Source organism: Cetorhinus maximus, chromosome 1, assembly GCF_964194155.1.
Source record: "Cetorhinus maximus chromosome 1, sCetMax3.hap1.1, whole genome shotgun sequence".
In the NCBI taxonomy this organism is placed as follows: Eukaryota; Metazoa; Chordata; class Chondrichthyes; order Lamniformes; family Cetorhinidae; genus Cetorhinus; species Cetorhinus maximus.
The window spans coordinates 161,274,564-161,290,516 of NC_135879.1; the positions used below are offsets into that span (position 1 = coordinate 161,274,564).

At 37.7% G+C, this 15,953-nt stretch overlaps 1 protein-coding gene across 4 annotated transcripts in view; it reads right to left on the reverse strand.

Annotated features, from left to right (window-relative positions):
* ipo11 (importin 11) overlaps positions 1-15,953 on the reverse strand; it is a 712,707-nt gene that overhangs the window by 213,471 nt on the left and 483,283 nt on the right. For all 4 annotated transcript variants that reach the window (XM_078549030.1, XM_078549021.1, XM_078549038.1 and 1 more), the window contains one exon: positions 11,800-11,921. In XM_078549030.1, coding sequence (XP_078405156.1) covers positions 11,800-11,921 — 122 coding nt within the window. The remainder of the gene's footprint in view (positions 1-11,799; positions 11,922-15,953) is intronic.

Below are 15,953 nucleotides of genomic sequence, written 5' to 3' on the forward strand. Positions count from 1 at the left end.
GACATGGATTGAGACCTGAATATTAAAGGGTATAGGACATTTAGGAAGGACAGGAAGCGAGGAAAAGGTGGAGGGGTGGCTCTGTTAATTAATGATGGTATTAACACAATACACAGGGATGACCTAAGTTCAGAGAACCAGGATGCGGAAATGGTTTGGGTAGAGGTGAGAAATGGTAAAGGCAATAAGTCACTTGTGGAAGTTGTTTACAGGCCCACTAATAGTAACCACATGGTAGGATAGAGCAAAAAGGAAGAAATAATGGGAGCTTGTCAGAAAGGCACGGCGATAATCATGGGAGATTTTAGTCTACAAATAGACTGGAAAAGTCAGATGGGCAAAGGTAACCTAGATGAGGAGGTCATAGGATGTTTCCAGTATAGTTTCTTAGAGCAGCATGTTCTGGAGTCAACCAGAGAGCAGGCGATACTGGGCCTGGTATTGTGCAACCAGATGGGATTAATAGTGACCTCATAGTGAAGGTGCCCCTGGGTAGCAGCGACCATAACGTGATTGAATATTACATTCAGTTTAAGGGAGAGAGGAGTGGGTCTGAGACTATGTTTTTAAACTTTAAATAAAGGCAATTATGAGGGCATGAAAGCAGAGCTGGCCAAAGAGAATTGGCAAGTTAGGTTAAGGGATAGGTCAATAGAGATGCAGTGGCAAACATTTAAGGGTATATTACAGAAAATAGAGAATAGATACATTCCAAGTAAGAAAAAGTCCAAGGAACATACACACCATCCGTAGTTAACTAGAAAGGCTACAGATAGTATCAAACTTAAAGAAAAAGCATATAATTGTGCAACGACAGGTGGAAGGCCAGAAGTATGGACAGAATAATAAGGAACAGCAAAAGGTGACTATAAGGTTAATAAGGAGGAGAAAATTAGAGTATGGGAGAAAGCTAGCCAGAAATATAAAAACAGATAGTAAGAGTTCCTATATTTAGAAAAAAACGAGTTAACAAAGTGAGCGTTAGTCCTATAGAAAGTGAGCCTGGAGAATTGATAATGGAAAACAAGGAAATGGCAGATGAATTGAACAGGTATTTTGCATCAGTCTTCACTATGGAGGATACAAGTAACATCCCAGAAGTGGATATAAATCAGGAAATGGAAGGTAGGGGGGAACACACGAAAATTACAATTACCAGAGAAGTGGTACTGAATAAACTGTTGGAGCTGCGGGCTGACAAGTGCCCGGGTCTTAATCCTAGGGTCTTAAAAGAAGTGGCTAGTGAGATAGTCGATACATCGGTTTTAATTTTCCGAAACTCCCTAGATATGCAGAAGATCCCATTGGACTGGAAGATAGCATCAAAAAAGGAGGGAGACAGAAAGTGGGAAACTACAGGCTAGTTAGCTGAACATCTGTCATAGGGAAAGTGTTAGAAGCTATTATTAAAGGAGGTATAGCAGGGCACTTCGATAAGTTCAAGGCAATCAGACATTCAACATGATTTTGTGAAAGGGAAATCATGTTTAACCAACTTATTGGAGTTCTTTGAGGAAGTAACATGTGCTGTGGATAAAGGGAAACTGGTGGATGCACTGTACTTAGATTTCCAGGATGCATCTGATAAAGTGCCACATCAAAGGTTATTGCGGAAAATAAAAGTTCATGATATAGTGGGTAACATATTGGCATGGATAGAAGATTGGCTAACAGGAAGCAGAGAGTAGGCATAAATGGGTCTTTTTCAGGCTGGCAAGATGTGACAAGTGGTGTGCCACAGGGATCAGTGCTGGGACCTCAACTGTTTACAATTTATATAAATGACTTGGATGAAGGGATGGATGGGATGGTTGCCAAATTTGCTAATGACACAAAGATAGGTAAGAAAATAAGTTGTGAAGAGGACATAAGGAGGCTACAAAAGGGTATAGATAGGTTGAGTGAGTAGGCAAAGATCTGGAAAATGGAGTACAATGTGGAAAAATGTGAAATTGTCCATTTGGTCAGAAGGATAAAAGAGAAGCTTATTATCTAAATGGTGAGAGATTGCAGAGTTCTTGAGATGCAGAGGGATTTGGGTGTCTTAGTGCGTGAATCGCAAAAGGCTAGTGTGCAGGTACAGCAAGTAATTAGGAAAGCTAATAGAATATCATTTATTATGAGGGGAATTGAATACAAAAGTAGGGGGGGTTATGCTTCAGTTATACAGAGCACCAGTGAGACCACATCTGGAGTACTGTGTACAGTATTGGTCACCTTATTTAAGGAAGGATGTAAATGCGTTAGCAGTTCAGAGAACGTTTACCAGACAAATACTAGGAATGGGCAGGTTGTATCATGAGGAAAGGTTGGACAGGCTAGGCTTATATTCTCTGGAGCTTAGAAGAGTAAGAGGTAACTTGATTGAAACCTTTAAGATCCTGAGGGGTCTTGACAGGATGGATGTGGAGAGGATGTTTCCTCTTGTGGGAGAATCTAGAACTAGGGGTCACTGTTTAAAAATAAGGGGTCACTCATTTAAAACAGAGCTGAGGCAAAATTTTCTCTTGCAGAGGGTTGAGTCTCTTTGGAACTCTCTTCTTCAAAAGGCAGTGGAAGCAGAGTCTTTGAATTTTTTTTAAGGCAGAGCTAGATAGATTCTTAAACTGCTCAAGAGGTCACATATCATGATGAATCCTTCATATAATTTCACAGCACTACCTAAAAGTATATAGTGTATGAAAGTATGTATATTTATTACAGCTTTTCTTGAATCATATCACTGACAGAAGGTTTTTAAAACTATATACCACACAAGAGCTACAGAAACTGTTAACAAAAAAGAACAGTTCTAGAGCCACCATTCTAAAACGCCCTGAGAGAGGATGCAAGAATGAACGTGTTTGCTAGGCAAATCTCTCATCTCTGATGTAAATCTTCACTGTCACTTTCCAATGCAATCTTTCTAGCTATTCCTCATTCTAATGATAGTACGATGATGTGTGCTCCTCTGAACTTTCCTCACTTCTTGCTTTTGAGTTGCAGATATGCTGTCATAAATACTTCATCCTCCTTACATTGTTATTGTGTTTAAAAACAAGACTTGATATTCTTTCCCATTCTAATTCAGACAGAATCTTAAAACTGATGCTACTTATCTCTCTCAAATGTCTTCTCCCCTGTAATTTTCAGGTTTTGAAAACTGCTGCCTAAACATTACTTCAAGGTTAATTTAACCTCCTCTTTCACTCTTTCAACCTTGTAGAGGTCCTGCACTATAGACTTTGGCCCTTCACTTTGATTTCTCAATTTACAAAAAATGTTAAACACCATCCTATTGGCTAGTCAATGGATATATTAGTAAAAACAAAAATTCAAACATCAATCATTTACTTTTGATATGATTTTTTCACTACCATGGGCACTATATATAATTATATGTATAATTAAATTAAATATTACAGGTTTAGATATTCTTAAACAGCAAAGGTTAGTTCAATTACCACATAACTAGGTACAAAAATGGCTTCCATACTTTGCTGCCAACTCCTCTTCCTATCTGATCTCCAAAACCTTGTTCTTGTGTTTCATTAGATTTATATTTACAGTCAGAAGCAGCAAAGGAGAAGATATTTCCTTTCCAATAACAAATCAGAGCAGAGGACTTAATGGAAAGACAATTCCACAAATTTGTTCCCATGCGGACTCTGCCCAGCCTCAGTAAAAATACAATTGAGATAATTGAAGACTGGATGATATATAATCCTTTGCAACACTTCAGATTATGATAATTCAACTACATACAATAATACCTCATTTTAAGTAGTAGATATGTTCCTGGAAACCACTATTTAAATCGAAACTACTTACAGCGAAGCAAGGTTTCCCATTTAAATGTATGTAAAATCAGGAGATGTGTTCCAAATCCAATATTTTCAGCACCAAAATATAATCCAAACATGAAATACACATATATTTATTGGTCAAAAACAAACACAAAACAATCCACACAGTCCACAATTACAAGAACATTTAACGGTCATGGTCAATAAGGTAGGTTTTCTTTCATCTCACTTTTCGTAGGCTTGAAGAATGCTCGAATGGATTGTTGAACCTTGTGATTCTGCTTTTCTTGGTATAGCTCTTTGTAGCAGCTGATCCTTTTAATCTCTTAGCTGATCTTTAAACTTCTTTCCAAAGAAGGGTCACTTAGAAAAGTTTCACTGCTCCCTCAATGAGCTTGAAAGTCTCCATCATGTTCCAATGCTTCCTCCTCTTCATCATATTTCCCTGACAGAGCTCACTCCTGCTCAAACTGCATCAGCTCCTCATTGTTTGATGCTTCGCCGTGGGACTCCAGCACCTTCTTGATGTTATCTTCGTCCACTTCAGAAAATCCTACCTTGTTAGCCATAGTGACTATATTGCAAATGGATTTTTTAAAAATGTATTCATGGGGTGGGGCATCGCTGTCCAGCATCTATTGCTCATCCCTAATTGCTCTTGAAAAGGTAGTGGTGAGCTGCCTTCTTGAACTATTGCAGTCCATGCGGTGTAGGCTCATAAAAGCCGTGGAAATCATGAATGGCTTCAGGCTTCTTGAGTCAGACACCATTCACGACTGGCTGCTTTATCTCATTCCAAGCATTTGTAATGTTGTTGGCCTGAACAATGTTATATCGTTGGCTTTTCTCACGGTTGGTCTCCATGATTAGTTGTGAATGAATCCCATGTAGAAAGTAAGCCTTGAATGTGTCAACAACACTGATCCATGGGTTAGATTGGGAAGCTGTTTGGAGGGAGATATTCTACACAGGCATCTTTGGAAAAGTCGTTGTGGTTCAAAGGATGTCTTGGGGCATTGTCCAAAAGTAACAAAGCTTTATGGGTGCTGTTTTTTCCAAGCGCAATGTTCCTTGACAGCTGGGCAAAAATGCACTGAAAACCTCTTGGAAAAAACACTAATTGTCACCCAACATTTCATATTTGGCCTCCGAATCACAGGAATATGTACCTTGCTGTAGCCCTTCATTATTTGTAGATTTTCTGAGTAGTGCATGAGCAGAGGCTTGATCTTGAAGTCACCTTCTGTATTGCCACCCAGTAACAAAGTCAACTGATCCTTAGCTGGCTCGAATCCTGGTGCAGTTTTCTCTTCGGTTGAAATAAATGCCCTGCTGCGCATTATCTTCCAAAAGAGGCCCATCTCATCTAAGCTGAACATTTGCTGCTGTGAGTAGCCTCTCGCATTGATGATGGCCTTCAACTCGATGGGGTAATTACTGGCTGCTTCACTGCCCACACTCACAGCTCCTCCAATCATCCTGGTGTTGTGTTGGCAACAGCAGCTCTTGAATCTGTCAAACCAACCATGACTTGCAAAGAAAGTTTTGATGGTAGAATCTCACCTTCTTGCTGTTTCGGGTGGTTAAACAAACTCAGCCTTTTCTTGGATAGTCAGTATGTCAGCAGATATATTCCTTTGGTTCTGGTCCTTGATCCACACTCGATAATTGCTCCATGTTTTCTAGCATGCTGTTTGGAGTTCAGGTGATCTTTAGGACCTTTAGAGGAGACTTTGCCCACGAACCTTAATTTTATCCTTCTTCTTACTGATGGTGCACACAGTCATTAGTGGAAGCCCAAGTGAACTTACTACTATGGCTGCTGCCTTCTCATCAGCGCCATCACATCACAGCACTTCTCATTTCTGTTCCAAAGGAATGGATTGCCTCTTCCTTTTGGGAGTAGTGGAGTCCTTGCAGACTTTACTCATGTTTTACAGGGTCAAATTAAGAAGCAAAGTACTGTAAAGCAACACCTTGGACAATCTTGCTAGTTGACTTTCTTCTGTAGCCCTCCTTCTCAAAATTCCCATGCACGTGCATTCGTGCCTTTGGACGAGCTTCCTGGACATGTGTATAATGTTGATTTGGCAGTTGCATGCCTTCCAATATCCTAACCCCGCCACAGTTGATTCACGCTAAACATTCAATCCCAGTCCCAGTAATGGCTGCCTCCTACCTCCCTCAGTCCAAGGTCGGGGTCAGAGGCCACATTCCGCTTTCCATCCCCAGCCTCCTTATCGCTGGGCTTGGGTAGAACATGACTAAACTCTCCTCTCTCGAGGACAGGAGCCCCTCCTGTTTGGCTCCAAGCTTAAACCGCATGCTGGCTAGTGAAGGGAAAGGGGAGAATGGAGGAAGGGTCAAAGATGATAAATAAACCACCTGTGCAATACATTGAGCCAATGTAGCTTCAAAATTTTTCATCACAGTTAACTATATTTTGAATTAGTTGGTTTCAATTTAATCTGCACATTTCAATCCACAATTTATGTTGTGCTCCTCCCCATATTGGTAAATAGCTTCTTCCTTTCAAACATCCTAAAAATTTACTTTCCCTTTGATTATTTTAGTAAAACAGTTGGCCTTTCTAGATTTTCCGTTTTTATCTCACAGTCAAGCATTTGCATTTCTTTATTTTTTAATTTTTAAAAATTTCTTCTCGTCATCTTGATTGGCGTATTTCTTTATTCTTTCATGGGAATTGACCTTGAACTGACTTTGCTAGTTCATTTCAGAGGACAGCAAAGAGTCAACCACATTGCTGTGGGTCTGTAGTCACATGTAGACCAGACCAGGTAAGGATGGCAAATTTCCTTCCCTAGGGGACATTAGTGAACCAGGTAGGTTTTTACGACAGTCGATGATAGTTTCACGGTTACCATTACTGAGGCTAGCTTTATATTCCAGATTTATTAACTGAATTCAAATTCCACCAGCTGCCGTGGTGGGATTTCAACCCATGTCCCCAAAGCATTAGCCTGGGTCCAGTGATATTACCACTATGTCACTGTGTCCCCAAGGTTATTCTGCTCAGGTTATTCTGCTTGCCAAAATTCCCAGCCCGTCAATCAGCCAAAGTGCGTTATGATGGGACAAGCGGTATGTAAAACGATTAGACCGGTAGTAATTTTTTTTTCTACACCATAACTAAACTAGGTTATTGGGGTATACATACAGCGGGATAAAGGTATACACTTCACCTTTAATATTCATCCTTAATAACAAACTTAAAATATACTTATCCAAATAATTTTTTGGTACCTCTCCTATCTCTCCTCTTCCCTTCCCTATTACTGGCTCCTTCCTTTGTCTAATTATCTTTGTTTTATGCTTTGTAAGGCACTTTGCAACACGTCTTATGTTAAAGACAGTAAGTGCAAGTGGTTCCTGAGAGAGATTGGCATAATCAGATCTTAATTTTGGTTTATAATTGAAACGTCTGTCCTATCTGTGTTTTTATTCTAGTTAATTGATTTAAATACATGTCCTTTTTTTTGGCTTACTTGTTGTTTTTCTCCCTTAAACATAAAGGTGAATACTCACAAGATTCCCTTGGCCATTATCAATGCAATTTCTACTGGGTAATGAGGTGTGCATTTTCCAGGCATTGGACATTACCCCATTTGCTTTGAGGTGCCTCTCATGTAGAAAGTATCATAACGTAATTTTCAAATGTTGGAGAAAAGATAAAAGTGCATAGGATGGAAAAAACATTACATTAATTTGGTCACCGTGTAGGAGAGGTGCAGTAGGTGGTGTGAGGGGAAAGGGGAAAGATTAGAAAGGTGCCAAGAAGTTTGTTTGCAGAAATGGGGTTTTAAACATGATTTTAAAGGTACAGAGAGAAATAGGAAGGGAGGGGGTTTAGGGTTACGGTTAAACAGAGTAGTGCCTGAAGGCTGCTGCCACAAAAGGTGGGAGGAGGGAGGGGGACAAAAAGCTGTGCAAAGGCATCAAAGACGGAGGAGGGATAAGGTTGGGTGAGACTACTGAGGAATTTAAGGATTTTGAATTTGATATACTGGGGACAAGGAGTTAGTGTATTCTGCAAGCATATGAATTATGGTTGACCGGGACAAGGTATGCATTGCAGAACTTTGCACAGAATAGGGCTTGGAGAATGCAGGATGGGAGGCCAGAAATTGAATCTCAGAGAAAAAGAGTCTAGAGATGACATAAACGTGGACAAAGAACTTGGTAATGGAAGTGTTGACGGAGGGGCAAAGGTAGGAAGTGTTGTGGAATGAAAATAATAATTCTTGCTAATAGATAGAATGTGGGGTTTAAAGCTTAGCCCTTCATCAAACAAGAGCCAAGGGCTGATAAACCCAGCAATGCAGCAACCATTTCCGGGAGCCAACCAGGCTACACAGTCTTCGATATGACGGACAGAAAATGTTTGCACATTTCCAACTGGAAGTGTGCCCCACCGTGTTGAGAAGACAAAATAAAAAGGACATGCCCAAATTTTTACCAGAAAATTTTGAAAAGCCTGGTTTATCCTAAGTGACTGGCTGGGAAGGCAGTTGGAGTCAACAGCAAAGGAGCCAAGAAACCGGAAATGAAGGCTTTGATTTTCTTAAGCTCAGATCGAGAGTATTTTGTCCCACCTATAACATATCATCAGACGGGCATTGTGGCAGCATGGAGGTGGCTGACAGAGGTGTTGGAAATAAGAGTTGAAATTCATATATATTAAAGCTGTCCCCATCCCTGTGGGTGATCCCACACCGCAGCATATGGGACAAGGGGACTGCCCCCTCAGGTCCTCCATTCATAGTAAGATATGCTTGATGATAGAGATGCTTGATGAGAAAGATGAAAAGCATGAAGAAGAACCAAAAGTCACAGTTTAGCATAAATGGTTTTTCTTATAAATTCCTGTTACATAACTTCTTAACAAGTTATAAGTTCTCTCTCTCACGCCTATAGACTAGGACTAATCTATTCCAATCATCAATCGCAGAATTCAGTGTGCAAAGTAAAATCTCTATCGTGATTGCTTTCAATCAACGATTAAGTTTATTTTAATTGTCACACAGATTAAAAGGCTGTACAAAATTCAGCAGGCCTTGATTCTTCAGCCAAGACATACTTCCTTCAATGCTAGTCTAATTAGGCATCACAAACCTGCAAAAACATCAGTCAAACTATGGGATTCAAGAACAAAAATGTCATCGACAGTACTAAGTACATACTAATGTAACCGCTGTGAATCTCTGTCAAGATCAAAGTGGTCTCACCAGCTTTCAAGGCAGTGATAAAATGGAAAACTCAAAACCTAATTATTTTCAACTGCAGTCTACAGGTGCTTTCACTTCCAGCTTGATCTATAATGTTACACATCACTAGTTCACCAAGCACAAGACAAAATATGAAATTAGCTAGGGTGACATGTTATCATACAAATAGGTATTTACAGTATAGTTTCAATTTATTTCTATTAAACTCCGACTCTCAGTGTAAGTGCCTGTGTTTATGTTAATTAGAAGCAAACAAATGGATTTCATGTTGTACCTAGATTACCCAACTACCCTGAACAAGGGTAAAGTAAGGAAACAAGAGATGTGTCTAGATGAGGTGTGAATGGTTGGATAACAGCAGTCCGAATGCAAAGTAAAGGAATAAAGGAAGAAACCAAGAAAAGAAAACAAACTGTCAAAAAAAGAAAAAAAAGGGAGGCAGAGATTTACGATCTAAAATTGTTGAATTCAATATTCAGTCCAGAATGGTCATGATTATAACCTGATGCCAAATTATCCCAAAATGATCTGATAACAACTGATAACTTTTGCACATGTGCCTTTTCAAAAATTACAGCAAGATCTTTTTAACATCATTTTGTGAATGATGACAAAACTGTCAGCATTCCCATCAGTACCCTGTGAAACCAACAATAATTTTTGGCATCTGCACATGCATAGTTAAACACAGAATTCAAGGAATTGCCATCAGTGATTCCCTGCTTCTCCACAGGGATGCTGTTGAAGTCTCCGCAAATAGCAATCATTACAAATCACTTAACTGACAAGAATTTGCCCTCTAACAATGTAATATCAGAGCAAAATCTCCAAAAAGTACTGAAGGTACAACTAGGCTTGTAACAATACTAAGTCATCACTGCTGTTCAAGAAGCTCCCTAGCCCTGGAAAACTAATTTTGTATTTGTGTAATGCTAATTATTTCCATTATGATAAAAAATTTCAGAGCTCAAAATAGCAAAAAAAATGTTTTTCCATGATATTTCAGCTTTTTATAGGTAGGTCTCAATCTTTATTCCACTCATGGTTTATGAGATTTATGACAAATGAAGGGTAGTCAGTGCATTTTACTTCCTGGGTTGCTGTCTTGAGAATCCTTCAATCGATTGGCTGCTTACCTTGCTTACCTCACTGTTGCTGGATACCTGGGGATCCCCTTGTCTTGGCACTAGATTCAAATTAATAGTGGGAAAGGGGATATACTTGCCACAAGGGTCACTAAATCTTTGCTGGCAACTTTCTCAGAGGTCAGTTGTGAGCTTCTTTGCTTTGTCACTGACTGCAAAATCTGAGCTGTTGTTTCCTTATGGTCTAATCATTACTTAGATTTCAGGATTTTATGAACCAAATATGATGCAATGAGAAAACAAAAGAAGCCGTATAATATATTTATTTTTAAATACTGAGGTATATTTCCTCATTTTACAAAATGAACCACAGCCATTCTTTGCGTCTTAAACAGCTGTTCCTAATTCCCAACATATTGTGTTACAACTACAAAGTTTCTAAGATTATGTTGGTTTTGGGTTCTTTAACTTAAGGTAAAATGGAGGAATAAAGGGGGTCATGTGACCGATTCGGAATTCTGTCTGACAATAAGCCTGGCTGGCTTGGCTGCTACTGGGACAAAAGGGGCCAAAGTCGAAAGGCTTGTTGACAAGGTGCAAGATATTCACACCTGAGGACAATGGCAACAGCAGTTGTGTTAACTGTGGGTAGAATGTTAGTCTCTAGGTCTCACAGGGAGATGTTAGGAATGTCAGGTTTTATAAATGGTTATACTTGGAACTGTCTGTGTAATTCCAAGATTGAATATGGTCGGGGGTCTAGAAGATAGTTAATTAGCATTTCTACCTGGATACAAGGCTGATGTGATTTCACGTACACAAGTCAGTTTGCAAAGTGGCAAAGAGCAGAAGATAAAGACAGCTAGTCCTGCGCCTGAAGCAGACTGGCTTTATTGCTCACCATGCAGAATACTGGTGGGAGCTCACGCTCAGATTGACGAGACCGAGTTTCTTAGGATTTAAAGGAGGCTGGAAGATTTGCCTAGCTTGGGCTAGGAGGAAGGAATCTTCAATGTAACCTTCACAGTGAAAGTCAGTCCTGGGATTATGAGTTACCCAGGAGGGAAAGTAAAAGGGAAGCAAGTCATCATGAGCTGAGAATAGCTTTGGACTGGCTCATGGAGAGTGAAGTGTTTACTTAAGGGTCCGTGTAAAGTATAAACATGGAGGGGGATTTTTGGTCTTGTCGAAGTTAACCAGGGAAACGTTTCTAAACAGTGGTTTACAGCATAAGTTACCTACGAAAACATTATCTGCTCAATGTTGTTTTTAGTTTATTACAGGTGAAATCTTAAAACCTGAAATCTTGTGCGATCCTTTCAGTTGGACACTGAAAATTCAAATATCTTGTTAAAAATTATCTACAAAGATCATAACATGTAACAATTGCCACAAAAATCAACACGTACAGCAAATCCAGAACCTCAACTTCTCCAGATGCTTTTTTTCAAAAATTGAGTTTTAAATGGTAACTTGCAAACAATCACAAAGACAACACTGTAAAGGATGAAGTTTGGAGTCAACAGTGCAGTTTTAATTAGCCTCCAGTGCAAAACCATTTTCCATAATAACTACTTCAACATGTCACCGTTGAACTGAAAGCTCCAGTAAGTACCATTTTTAATTAGGACAAGGAATACTATAGACAGGCACCTCCGTTATACTAAAGGAAAAGGTATTTACCCATTTTCTGAAGGTAAGAGTGAAAGTAATGCCAAAGCAGAAAGTTTCCGTCTCTCTGGTTGTGTAATGTTATCCATTCGATCAACCCACATCTCGATTATACTGCCAAGGAGTTGATCCATCTAGAAAGAAAAACAAGTTTGTGAACTTCTTGTTCTATTTACAACGAAATAAAAATGGGCACGATGCATAACCATTATTGCACAACGACAACTGGAAGAAATCAAAATGAGATTGAAAAGCTAAAAAAAAAGTGCTTCCAGGCAATTCAGTTTTAATGAGCAGGCACCACAACATTTCTTTAATAATTAAGATGGAACATGCAACTTTCTCAAACTGTCAAATTCAGTTATCATTTTATACACTACAACATAGTGATACAGCTGAATACAATTGGGATAGAAGATTCAAGCTGAATCTTTTTGCCAAAACGGGTATAGTTACCAATCCTTTTTGATATTAATATGAGCAGAAGGGTAAGCAAATTTCCACAGGGCCACCAACATGCTATAGTAGCAGCTGGGTGGCTTTTGTTGAAAGCTGCAAAAAAAAGTATTTATTTAATAATGAATCTGATTTTATTAAAAAAACTCAGTTGCATTTTAGTTTGCATGTTTCATTTACATTGTGAAAGAAGACAGTATCTTAATTGTCTATAATTTGGCATCTGAAAACAAAAGCGTCTGCGACGGATGTGCATTGAATTGGAAACTGGGATAAATAAAAACTCAGCAAATAAATTTACATTGATTTTAACTATGAACTGAGTGCAATTTAGCTGACACGTAGATTCTTTGCAAACAGCTAAGGATGCACCTGTCTTGCTGCAATTTACGCTTTGATTACCTGACAGAATGTAGCATTTATTTCAATTTTAAAACCCAGTATCTATTTAATGATTTCTTGCTTCTCTTTATTATCTTTATTGCAGTATATTTTACGCTTTAGTTTTCAACATCAAAATCATTGGGCTTCCTATTTGATTGCTGTATGTTTGTGGTCCTGCTCACGTTACTGCCTTTCTGGAGAGGCACCCTCTATATTGCAGGGATAGTGCAACAGCATACACACTCTTTTCAGTATGATGACAACAAATGTTATATGGAGATTTTAAGATGTAATTTGTAACAACAAATTGCACCATTCAGCGAAAAGAAACAAGGGGATTTAGTGGTATTATTCAATAAAGCAACAGTCCTTTTTAAAGGCAGTTTCCTTTTCTCTTTACTGCCTACCTCCATCCTCTCTCACATCTTTTACAATTCTAGGTTTAAAATCTTTCGCCGAAGGGCCGTGACCTCATTCCAATATTTACTTCAACTCTTCCATCACCTCAGAGGGCCATTTTTGTGTCTCATCGGTTGTGTTTGTGAAAAACAATATATTTTGATTTGTAGCTTATGATGATTTTTTTCAAATTCTTCTCCACAAGACAAATTGGTCACTGAACATACATTATGCCACAAATATGTTACATACATTTGCAATAGTGAAATACTCAAATTTCTAATTCTCCACAGTGCAATTATTACCATCATTTTTGTGGCAAAGATAAATTTGTAAACTGTTTTGTAAACCTGTTTTTTTTTTAAAAATGTGAAATGTGTTAGGGAGTTATACACATCACTGCCACCAGAAAAATAACAATGCACACTTTTTAGTTATTTTCAACAAGTGCAATCAGGTACAGAAATCTACAAGATAGTAGTCACAAAGCATTTCTGACTGTTCTGGAGTAACCTTATCTAAAGACCTGGCTATATTAGCTAATCCTGCAGCACTAACCTCTATTGCAAAATCAACATTCAGAAAAATACTGCACAAGGACCTATGAGGTGATTACAGAACAGTCTCCACTTGGATTAATTTAATCTTGTCCAAAATGCTCTAGCAGGGTGTGACTGCCACATTTTACTAATTGATGAAAAAATTCAGTTTTGGCAACTTCCTAAAAATGACTTGAAAGCTTGGTCCAGTGGCCACAAAACCAAAGTGCAAGATTAGTAACAGTAGCAAAGGAGGTGTGGTAATTGGGAAATAAAGGAGGTCTGGATCTATGCAAATTATTTAAATTAACATAATATGTATTATTCAAAATAAAATTCATACGTTGCTTTTAAACATAACCGGTTATATGCAGTTTCCATACTATTCTTCAGCAAAATGAGGAGAGAGTTATTTTAATAGTTAGTGGCTGAACTAATTGTAATCTGTTCATAATCTGTAATCTGTTCATGGAAAAATATCAGAAACAAGTAAATTTCTCCTATATGCTATTGGTATTTTAGTCTTCTGAGTCAAGTGGTACGAGATAAGCACACTTCTTCCACTGGTGTCTGCCCAGGGCAAGTTGTTAGATTCAATTGGAGTATCGTCTCATCTTACATCCTGCTCATTGCGCCGGAATGTCATTCTGATATGTTATCTGATTAGATTAAAGTAATGAAATAGTGTAAATAAAGTTAATTATCTTTGACATGCATATTCTTTCAACATTGCAGATTAAAACCAAATTAGTTGAGATTGGTCTCCTTAATTTTTGTCAAAAAATCTAAAACTTGGCCAAATAGCCGTTCAATTTTACATGTACAGCAAAAATTGCTGGATGCTTGTGATCAATCTAACAATTTTTTGTTGAAGAATGCAATGATAATATAAATCCATTAAGTAGCAAAAGTCATTTGTCAATGTTTTCTACATGCAAGAGTAATTTATGCATCAGACTCTCATTGCATTATGATATAAGAATTTATTTATAATTTTTACTTTGAAAACTGTTTGATAGCACCTGAAACTGAGATATTTAGATATTCCATCAATGATTTCAAAGGAAATCTAATAACTGAAGCATGCATATAAAAACAATATTTGCATTACTCCAATGCACAAAATGTAGATGCCGACCACACATTCCCATTGAACAATGTCGTGCATAACCAAATAATCAGTTTTATCCCTCACTACAATTCAGATACAATTCAACAGCTTCTTTAAAGTAAACCTATTAAATACATATTTTAAGTTAATTAATCACAGATGTCAATATGAATTTTAAAGACAATTTTATCAACATCTTTAAATACTGCAGTACATTACTGAGCTTAGATAATTTCAAAGGAACTATATTTTTCTGGCCAGGAAGATCCATTATTACACCTACGATAGGAAGATATATCAACTGACTGTACAACTGGTTGGGCATCTTCCTGCCTCTGCAACATCAGAATACATTTAAAAGAAAAAAAAATTAGACCATCAAGGTCACCCCATGTGGACAAATATCACCTCCAGCTTGGTACAGAAAATGCAAACAACAACCAAAGACTTCTTGCAAGCATATGCTTCTATGCTTATTGGAGCGCATATATTTCAAAATCCATAGCAAAAAAAAATTATGATTGTGAACTAAAGGAAAATCACTTTAATTAAGCAATTTAAATGTTAAAATGGAACCAAAATTGCCCACATGTTGATTTATCATACCATCTTAAAAAAGTACAAGTATTTTTAAAATTTACAACAATTGTATTTATATAGCATCTTTAACACATGAATTCTTATGAAAGGGATTGGAGATTACCAGAAAAAGCTAAACCCTGAGAATTATACAGAAGTCAATCACTCATTTTATAAACTGCCAAATTTAAAAGATAATTACAGTGAATTATTTGAATATACCTCAAATCTTCAGTCCTAATGTTTCAAGAAAATCATTTTGTTAACTTAAGTATTTAACCAGCTAAGATTTCCTTTCTATGCCAACAATAATTTTTTAGGTTAAAGTTGGAAATGATGACAATATTAAAATCTTGCAATATTAAACAATGGAACATTGAAGAATAGAATGTAGTATAATGGAGCATAAAATAAACAGATGCCTCCTAAATCAAAATATTTTATGCAGCATCTGATTTCAGCTCACACCACCTTCCTGTTTTAGGTTTCTGATAAATACAAAGTAGCTATGAGATGACAGAATTTTAGCCGCAAGGCAAACTAGCCAGAAAATTGATTTGGAAGCCATGACAGAAGATATAGCTGTTTAACAGTGAAAGGTCTCTGGAATGCTAACCTACTAGTTCTCTTCGGTAGTTAAGAAAATATGTAATCAAGGCATTATTAGCTCATAGGGATTGGCATACTGCACAAATATT